This window comes from Eurypyga helias, unplaced genomic scaffold (genome assembly GCF_000690775.1).
Source record: "Eurypyga helias isolate BGI_N326 unplaced genomic scaffold, ASM69077v1 scaffold5838, whole genome shotgun sequence".
NCBI classification, from domain to species: Eukaryota; Metazoa; Chordata; class Aves; order Eurypygiformes; family Eurypygidae; genus Eurypyga; species Eurypyga helias.
Window position 1 is genome coordinate 6,441 of NW_010264840.1, and position 10,156 is coordinate 16,596.

A 10,156-nucleotide genomic window follows, 5' to 3' on the forward strand; every position below is an offset into this window, starting at 1 on the left:
TAGGTATTGTGCTGGTGTTATATTGCCTTTTTTTTTTATAGCTCCATCATCATAGTGTCCATACTGAGTATTCTGTGTGAGATCATCCAGAATTAGTTCTAGCTCTCTGTTTTTCAGCTGTTAGGGCGTGATGCACAAAACGGATTGTTGCGAGGAGTAGTAACCAAGTTGTAATTTCTTGCTATAAACTGGCAGGACTAGTTGCCACAAACTGGAGAAGGGTCAGGGGAGTGAAAACGTTGGGTTTCTCAGTAGTTGTGTTTATGAGCTTATCCTGTAAAACCTTTCAGATAATTCTGGGAACTCTGACTCATAATTTTTGAACTCTTTTCGGTGCAGTATTGTAGTAGTCAACTACAGTAGATATCAGGTCCCATCTTGGGGAAGGTTGAATTAGAGTTGTAGGGTTTGGTGTATGGTGGTGGTTTTTTGGTGTTTTTTTTTGAAAGCTGTTTACCTTCCTCTTCGTTCTTCAGCTCAGCAGGCTTAAAACCCAACTAATGAAGATTGTTTCTCAAACAGCAGTCCACTCTGAGCAGTTTAGTGTTCGCTCTTCCTGTTGATTTCACACTTGGGATCGATTCTGTTCCATCTGCTGAGCAGGATTGTGTGCCTTATAAAGGATTGCATACCTGTGGTGCTTTTGTCTTTAAGCCTGTGACCTGCTGAGTTCTACTGCTCTGGTTTGGTAATACCACCTCCAGGATTAGTTGCCCAAAAGGCAGTTTAGAAAACTTGTGATGTTTTTAATCTTTAGGTGGAAAACAAAGTCAACAGTAGCTTATAATTCTTTGCAGTTCCTAAGGCATGCTGTCTTCTAAAGTTACTTCGAAAAAAGACTTGTATAGATTTTCTTCTGGGCCAGGTAAGGATTTCTGATTTTTATATCAAGACTCAGCTACGTTGGAGCTCTGTGCTGACAAAGTTGTTGATAACTTCCGGAAGAGTGACATAAGAATACTTACCTGTAAGCTTTTTGACTTGGTAAAACATTAGTTCTCAAGCCACTTTTCTGCATGTTAACGTTAGTGTTGCTCTCCATGGTAGAACCGGATGGAAAGCTATCAAATCAACTTTTTTTTAATTGCTGAAATACTGTCTTGATCTTTCAGTATTGGATAAGCAATACCTACTCATGTTTGTTTCCCTTGTCCCCTTCTCCCCCTCAGAATTGCGCTACGCAACCGTGTACTGGAATAAAGCTGAAAAAACACTTCAGGTCAAGAATATACTGGACAGGAGTGGAGATGCCTGTGGTTTCTACAATGACACTGTGCAGACAACAGGTTGGGGAGTTCTGGAGATCAGAGCAGGCTATGGCACTCAGACCTTAAGAAATGAGGATATCATGTATGCAGCTGGATTCCTGGAAGGCTATCTCACAGCTCCGTAAGTACCTCAGGAAGCAACTCTGCTCATGAGACTTCCAGTGGATTTCTGTGTGCTTGTGAGTTTTCTGGTTTGGTGTTTTCTTCCCCCCCCCCAATTCCCATCCATTTAAACTAACCATTTATTTTTGCAGTTGTGCACTGTTCTTTTAATTAGTAGGAGCTATGAAGTATAGCATCTTCATTATGGGAGTAAAATGTACCCTCTCCTCATCCTGCAGGCTCTCCTAACACCTGGGTGAGATGGATGAGTACTGTATCTATATTACTGATTAAGTAATGTAATCACAGAACAGTGTATGTGTGAGGAAGTGTGTAAGCCCTACGTTGTAAATAATTACTAAAGGGGTAGCAGAAAGAATAGTTGTTACCTCTGCAGCCTGTAGTTAGGGGACTGACCAGTGACAGATGAGACAACTGAGAGCAGATCAAGCAGGGAGAGAGGTTGCTAGCAAGGCCTGCAGGGCTTCTGTTAAGACTGTTTTTTACCCGATGCTGTCAAGAAACTGCTGAGGAGCAGATACTAAAACTTCACAGCATGGGTGGTTTAGTATCTCCTAGACAAATTAAAGAAGCAAAAAACCAAACAAAAGCCCACCAAAACAAACAAACAAAACCTGATATACTGATAGGCCTGAAGGCAGACTGGCCTGTTTCGAGGAGAGCCAGTATACTCCTGAAAACCTTCTGAAGAGAAGATGAGGGACTGAATCTTTCCTGCAATGCAGATGTAGGAGAACTGGGAGAATTTTGTACTTGTTAGGAAAAAAATGCTCTGGATTCATAACCTAGATGGCAAGTAATATTCTAGTAGCAACAACCTACACTCTGTTCCCCTTCTCCCTCCACAGTAGATTGGTAAGTCTTCCTGGCTGTCTTTTAAACAAACTTAAGTATATGTCCATTCCTTTAAACATGGTTTGAATGGGACACAGTGTCTGCAGGGACTTTATCTGATGTCTTAGTCTATGCTTGGGTTTAGGGGAAGGAGTTTTTCCCCTCTGTATTTCCACGGGTGTTAAATGAAGATTCATGGAAGTGAAGGTACTCACAGTTACTCCCCTCAAGGCTTTTGCCTTCTCTCTAGGTCAGGTGCTTACTGAGGCTGGTTCCTAGCCCTAGCTGTTGTTATTGCAGGGCTACCAGCTCCAGCAGTGAGTGACTCTTTGTAGAGAAGTGGTTATAGCAGAAACATTAATGAACAGAGATCTTAGTCTGTGGAAGTCAAAAGTTGAGAGTTGGTATCAATGTAGAAAAGTAGGGTTTGAGACTTTGGCTTTTAAGCCAAGTGCTCAACTCTTCTCAAGTAGTTTCTGTGAGAGTGGGTTAAGATGCAAAACCAGAAGCAGCCAAAGCCTTTCTTTTCTGAGGAAACCCACTGAGAAATCCTCTGACAGTGCAAAACCTGAAAATGCTTACGGTCATTAAAATTACTATTGAATGCTGTCTGAATTAAGGTTTTGGCTATGTCTGTGCCCCGTCACACAGCTGTACTTGCAGTGGAAGCATATTTCTGACTGGAGGTTATGAATACAAGCTTTTTTCTGTCAGGTCTTGTAAAGCTATTTCAGATAGAGGGCTTCTCTTTGAAGCTATGAATACCTATTGGAAATGCTCCAGCTAAGGAGCGAGATGAATTAGTGGTGTACTCTCCTGACCCTTGAGAAGACTGAGAACCTATTACTTCAGGTTTTAGCTGGATGACCTTGGTGTTTTGTGGGTTTTTTTTTTGTTCAGCAAACTGCAGCTAATGAATCCTCTTACGCAGTGTGTTTGCAGTTTCCTGAACCACAGGAGTAGTGAGTAGTGCTAAGCCTGCAGATGTTAAGATTGCTCTCAGAGCTCCATTTCTGCTCTTTATCTTGCCTAGAGATTCACAGAGTCCTAATTAACATGCAGGCAGATGTTCTTTCTTTGAGACAGTTACACAAGTCTTCTGAAGTAAAACTGGGAAGCAGTCTTTCCCAATCTGTAACTATTCCCATCAGGCTGCCTAGCCCATTCAGCACGTCTTCAGGGAAGCTTCCTAGCACCACAGTGAATTCTTTTACGAGAAGATGTCTAAACACTCCCATTCCGCTTTTGCAGACATCAGCGCCCACAGGAGCTGCACACAGCTCAACCTTCACAGCCAGGCGGGATGGGGCTTTGAGCAACCTGGTCTAGTGGGGGGTGTCCCTGCCCACAGCAGGGAGTTTGGAACTCGATGGTCTTTAAGGTCCCTTCCAACCCAAACCATTCTGTGATTGCTTTTAAAAATCTTGATAACAAGATGGAAGAGTGTAACAATGTGTGTGGTGAGGGCTTTATTTGCATCAACAGCCACTTTGCTACTGGCGTGAAAATGCTTGTGTCATTTGCCTGCACGAGCACCACCTCGAGTGGCTCAGGCACAGCCCCCCAGCGTGAATATGTTGGGTATGCCTGCTAGCCCATTGCTTTCTGTAGCCCAAACAACTCCAAGGTCTCCAGCTGTCTTGCATCTGTTTGTGGCAGTGACTTTATGAAGCAGAAATGACCCAAGGTGGCTCTTTGCAGAGAGCCTGAAGTCTTACCAGGAACACCTCTGATGTGATGCCTTATTGGGAAGGATATGTTGCAAGAGTGATCCCACTGTGAAGTGTGGTTCCTGCAGGAGCTCCAGCTTGACACTGCCTGCAATTCAGAGATCTCCAGGAATTCTCGGCGAGCTCAGTTCTTGCCTTACACTTAAGCCATGAAGGAGGGTTTCTAGACACAGCTAGGCCTCGTGATGTAAGCAAAAGAATAACAAAGTAACTCTCCTAAAAGTGTGTGCTTTGTCCTTAGTGGGAACTTAAGCAGACTGTCTTGTCTCAGATTACTGGGAAAGCTATGTAGGCCTGTTGTAGGAAAAGCAACAACTAAGTTAGTCAGACCTGTTTACCAGTGAGGGTAGAAACACAGGCCTTTTCTACAGCATGATTCATCTTTCTAGTGTTGGCCCCTGATTCAGATAGTAGCTGCCTATTTTGAAAACACATAGTTAGGGATGGAATAAATCTAACTCTAGTGTCTGTAGTGCCTGGAGATGAGATTTGTTTCTATCACCAGCCTCTCACCTCTCTATAAGGTCCAGTCCTGGCACCCAGCCAGAGATTTTGCTCTGGTTTTCTTGGGTATGAATTCTCTACCCCATTACAAACAGAAGTGTTAATGAGGTCTCACCTGGGGAATGGCAGAGCACTCCAAAACTATGGAGTTAAGCACATGCTTTTAATCAGTTCCAATTGTGGCATGCCAGGTGCCTAAGAGCAGTATGTAAATTTGAAGCTACAGTAATTGTACTGTTTTTTCTGATACAGCCTCAGCTAACCTGAGTCCTGTCATCATCCTCTCTAATTTGAAAAAGCAAGGCTCTGCTTTGCTGTTCTTAGACTTTGAATTCTTGTCAGAGGTTTGTAATTGCCTTGCATTTGGCCTTAGATACAGCTCCAAAGCCCTACCTTACCATAATGATCCAGTTTACCTCAGAGGATAATACCCTTACAAAACATGCAAGCCAGGCACATAGAAGCTTTGTTAAAGCAGGAAAAAAAAAAGAACAACTAATGGAGCAACTAGGGGAAAAATTCTCAATAACCTTGGGCATTTAAAAAAGAAAAACCAATTCCAGGAACTGTGTGCCTTTTGTTAGCATATACAAGAAGGAAGGCCATTAAGGAAGCTGTTTTCAGTCCCCTGTTCTGAACTAACCCGGTCTCTACATCAGTCATCACAGCTTAAAGGTATTACTGGTGTAAAATCTGCCTTGTGTTGCATAACCTTTGAGTGCAAAATGAAGATAGGAGAGTTGATGGTTGAACATGGAAGCCTGATCATCTGTCCTGGCCTAGGCAGTGATTAGAGTAGTATCCTGGCTGTTTTTATCCTCCTTATCTGGTTCTCATCCCTAAAAGACTATCCACCAGGTGGACTGTCTTGTGCTATTTGCTCCTCCTTTCTAGTGAGAGCTCTGACTTGTGTGGAATATGTTCTGCTATAATTTCCTTCTTAAAATTACTTTTGATTTTTAGTTGCCAGAGTCTCTGTGACTGCAGGGGTAGAGAATACTGATCTGTCTCTTCAACCTTCTTGGCCTTTTCAAGAAGTAGGCTGTGATTATGCCATGTAGTCTTGTGTTAAATGGGAGACAGGAAACTCTAGAACTAAAATTGACATTATAGGTGCAGTTTCATGAAAGGTGTAATGTTTTGAAGCTGCTGAATGCTCCCCTTTCTTGCCCCAGCACCTCCCTCCACAGATCCAAACCCTTGTCTTGGGTCTGCCCTGGCACTGATCAGGCTGTTTCATGCATCAGTTCATTTTCTAACACAGTGGAGAGCTGCCTTCTTGCACTGCCTCTGTTGCTTATCTGTCTATATAAACAACCTAATTTAAACTACAGACTGTCAGAATAACTTTTTTTTTTTTGCTAGGTTAGTGTTTTGCCTAAATGTATGCTGACAATTAGATTTGATAGTCAGAATGGTGCCAGAGCGGAGATGAGGTAGCAGGGTCATGCAATCAAGTACTTAAACAGCTGGGAATGGAGCAGGGAACAGAAAGAGGTCAGGATGATTCTCTAATTATCAAACCAAATTCAGTCATCTCTGGCTGTATTCTCAAATTATGCCCTGAGGGAAACTGGGAAGAGCTCCTGTCTGCATCCCTCGCAGAGGAAGTTGCCCTTGTGAATGCTAATACAGGGAATTCTGTCCTGCTGGCATGTACTTTCCTTGAGGCTTGTATCTGTTTCTTAGTTCTGTTTTCTTTCAGCACTTGACAACAGCTAATTGTGCTGATAACTGATGTAGTTCTATTAACTCCAGACCTCAACTTTCTGCTGATTTCCACCTAGAACTAAATATTCCTCTCCCCTATTTTTTTTTTAATTCAGTGACTGAAAAAAAAGTTTTGGCAAAGTTTGACCCATATTATGAAATGCTGATAAGAGGAAAAATTAACAGAATGAGAAAATAAAATAACTCTGGTTTGGCTTGAATCAGATGATTACATTTGGCCTAAAATGGAAGGGTGACTTGAACTTTTGGGATCCTGAGCAGTTATCGGCAGTTGACTTCATCCTGAAATGTAAAGTGCTTCACTTGAACAAAACAGACAAAAAACCAACTTCGGCTTCTATTACTTAATGGGGATGAAACAGCTTACTGAATTCAACAGCAACCAAAAATACCCACTATAATTTTGAGCTCTGTAAGTTGAACCTGTTTAGGGCTGTGGGAACATGCAGGAGCAACATATGCATGCTTTAAAATGGAGAGATTTAGCTTAATCAGTAAGGAAGGAACATGGTTAATGGTAAGTAAAACCTGCTAGATTTCAGGCTGACACCTCTCTCTCTCACAACTGAATCAGCAAATCTTATTCTCCTCACCTCTGTGGCTTCTTGGTTCCCAATAGAATAGCTCTCCAGTAAACTGTTTTTGTTGTGATTTATATTAATGTGCTAAGGCTTCCGAGTGTTACTTTTGCTGTTTGTCATCAGTTGAAGATATGAAGTGATTTCTGTGATGAGGAAAAGCTTACTTTGTGGACTGTGGTGCTGGTCTATCAAGGCTTGTTGACCAGTGGGTGGGGGCGTAAAAGGAAGGGAAGGTGCAAATGAATAACTTTTGCTACTCTTGTTCTTCCAGGCGCATGTATGACCACGCTGTGAACATGTATCCGCAGTTAATTAAGAATCCCACCATTCGAAGGGGAGTTCAGAATTTTATGGCGTATGTATTTAGTTATTAGACAAGAAATTATTCAAGATTTGGGGTTGGAGGGTGGCAGAATTTTTGAGGTGTTTATTCTCTTCCTTATGGGCTAAAGAAAATATATGCTTCCTATCCCTCTGACTGAATGACATTAGTATGAAAAGAATTCTAACCTTACATGAAGGGTATGTGTCCTTCCCTAATTCTGTTTCTTTCAAAGAAGTCTTTAAAACCATTCCTAAAAAAAAAAAGGGGTGTGTAGAATGCCAATGAATTCTGAATGTCGTTCTAGTCAAAATCCTTTTCTAAAAAGCTGGTATTTTGAATGTTACATGAACAAGTGTGGTCTCTTGGCACCTTAATCCTTTTAGCACTGTGTATCCTTTCCTTCCTCTGTGAGGTTAGCATTTTGTTTATTCTACCAGCGAAGAAAATTCTTTTCTAATCCTAAAAGTCCTGATTCCCTTTTCTCTTCAGCTGTGTAAATCAAAAGTAATTCTGCTCAAATAATGCAGCTACAGTGGTGGGAAACTACAAGTGGGAGAAGAACCACGCCAGGTACTGGGAAACTCAACTGTGATTAATGCTTGTTTAAATCTCCTTAGACTTAAGTTCTCTCACATTACCAATACTTCTGTGAAACTTTGGTCATTTCTGGGGACTGCTTTTTCCATCTTTCCCTTGTCTTGTGCTTTCCACAAGGCATTATATGTCTTGACTAATTCTGTTATTAGTACGCATACATGGAGTTGATTCACTTTTAGCTTATCCAGAAAGAAGAAAACAAACCCCCTTAGTACAATAATTCTTTAGCATTGCTGTTCTTGTGAGAAAACTGGGCTAGCTACCATACCAATGTATATGGACTTTTTCCAGGATGACTCAGCATAGCAGGTGTATCCCCCAGGATGCATTGTTGGGGGATGGAGGAAATACTAGGTGGCCTTAAATAATTTTTCTGTTGCCCATATCCTGGACTGCTGCACTGCTGCTTTACTCAATAGCAGTCTTGCAATATGGGCTGCTGCATTGTGCTGTAAGCCTTTAGCTCTGAATGCTCTGACTGTAGCCCTGTTCCCTCTGACACGCTTCTTGCATCTTGTTACTTCCAGAAAGCTGAATCTGTCTGGTTTTGTCACCCACAGACTGCTGGAAGAGTCTGCTTCCTTGCGGGGTTCATTCTCTCCTTTTTTTTTTTCTTTCTTTTGCTGCCATACATAATGCTGGATGGATAGATAGAGGAGAATGGAAGAGGCTGGAATCTGGTCCTGACCTACTCTAACAACTACGGCTCTTCTGTGGCCTTTTGTGCGCAGCAAAGGAGGAAATTCTGGGAGATTGTTGTAGCGTACTCTTGCCCTAGGGTCTTGTTCAGTGTGTGTTGCCTTGTGCTCTAAACCTGGGTTATTGGCTTGTAACCTCCTGATTGGTTTTGGCACATGGGATGTGTTTGACCTCCCACCTTTTTCCAGAGAGGAGGATAGCAATGGTTCTTGGGCAGTTTGAGCGCCACCAGCAGCATGCCTTCGTTGCATGTGTACATAGGGGAGAGAAGTAGGCTCTTCAAAAGTCAGTCTAATTTATTCTTAAGCAGGCATTTGAAAGGGAATGGTTCATCTGACCTGCCAGATGCTTGTTTCCCTTTACTGACCATAAGGGGCTGCTACATCTGATGTAGCAGAGTCCAACTCTTTCTTTGATACTAAAGTCTGGCAGAGGCACACTGCTGCAGGGTATGTTGTGTGGATCTGAACACTTACACCCAAAGGATACAACATTTATGTCTACAGGATTTCCAAAGCATGATTTGCCTCAAAACAGTAGGAAGGTTGGATCATCTGGGTCATGATACATTTGTCCCTTTCCTGTGTTAGCAATTACACTCTAAAACAAAACCAAGAAAACTCCAACCTCTTTGTTCCTCTGCAGGAAACAAGATCAATGGACAAGACAACAAATCAGAAATAATAAGGATGATCCCTTTTGGAGGCATGCTGGCTATATTATTGCACAGTTGGATGGTCTGTACATGGGAGCCCTCGAGTGGGCTAAACTACACAAACAAACAGTAAGATTACTGCATCTCTTTTTCAGTAGCTGGGGATGGGATGTCAGAGGACAAAAATGGGAGAAGGGAATCTGATATTTAGAAAGAAAAAGGCCTAATTAGTGGCAAGTACTCTTTCTGCATGCCAGTCTACAAAAACTTCAGTCGCTGCTCAGTGTACAAGTGACAGAGCACTCGGGTCATCTCACCACAGATCCTTTACACTGGACTTTACACTGGAACCCTGGATCCTTTACACTGGAACCCTGTGTGCTCACGTGCTGATTAGATTGGGGGTGGTTTTTGTATCCACGTGTGAATGTTGGAAGGACAGACATATCTAAAGTGCTTGCTGTCATCACTTTACAATTGTTACTGAGCAAATGACCCTCCAGATACAAAGGGTAGCTGCAACAGCATGAATCAGCATGTAGGGAGTGTATTAAAGCTTTCATTCTCATTTCCAAGCATTGGATTTCAAATCTTAAAAGCCTCTCTCTTTTGGAGTATGTTTTATGTTGCTAAATGTCTTGTCCTTTTCTGTCTTTTAAGTCTCCCATTGCAAAATATATGGTCAGTGCCATAGCAGGCTAAATGGGGTATGGGGGTTTTTTGTTGCGGGTTGTTGTCTTTTTTCTTTAAGTTCAATTACAATTGCGTTCCAGATCATCAGCTTGTGTGCAGAGCTCTTTTTTTCTCCATAAAAGCTGTCCTAATTACAATACTGTCTACTAGATTTCTCAGTGTGAGAGGGAGGATTTGAGTAGTTGTAGTTGACCTTTTTTGTCTTGGTTTAACCGTGTCAAGAATTTGGAAAAATTGGGAGTGCTAAATAGTAAACAGTTGGGTTTTAGTAAAATGCACATCTCTTAGTACTTGCCCTGGGGCTTTCATGAGTGGGGAATCGGCTGAAACTAAAAGAAGAGAGTGTTCACAATAAGGGAAGGATCCATCCCGTTGGGCCAGAGTTAGAGGGAAGATACTAAGAAACCTTGACTTTC

The 10,156-nt window shown here is 42.1% G+C and overlaps 1 protein-coding gene across 1 annotated transcript in view; it reads left to right on the top strand.

Moving 5' to 3' along the window:
• Positions 1 to 1,112: 1,112 nt before the first annotated feature.
• PLBD1 (phospholipase B domain containing 1) overlaps positions 1,113 to 10,156 on the top strand; it is a gene marked incomplete at its 5' end in the record, with an annotated part of 32,347 nt that continues 23,303 nt past the window's right edge. Inside the window, 3 exons of the mRNA XM_010156504.1 lie at positions 1,113 to 1,389; positions 7,043 to 7,126; positions 9,038 to 9,176. Of these exons, the coding sequence (XP_010154806.1) occupies positions 1,113 to 1,389; positions 7,043 to 7,126; positions 9,038 to 9,176 (500 nt within the window). The remainder of the gene's footprint in view (positions 1,390 to 7,042; positions 7,127 to 9,037; positions 9,177 to 10,156) is intronic.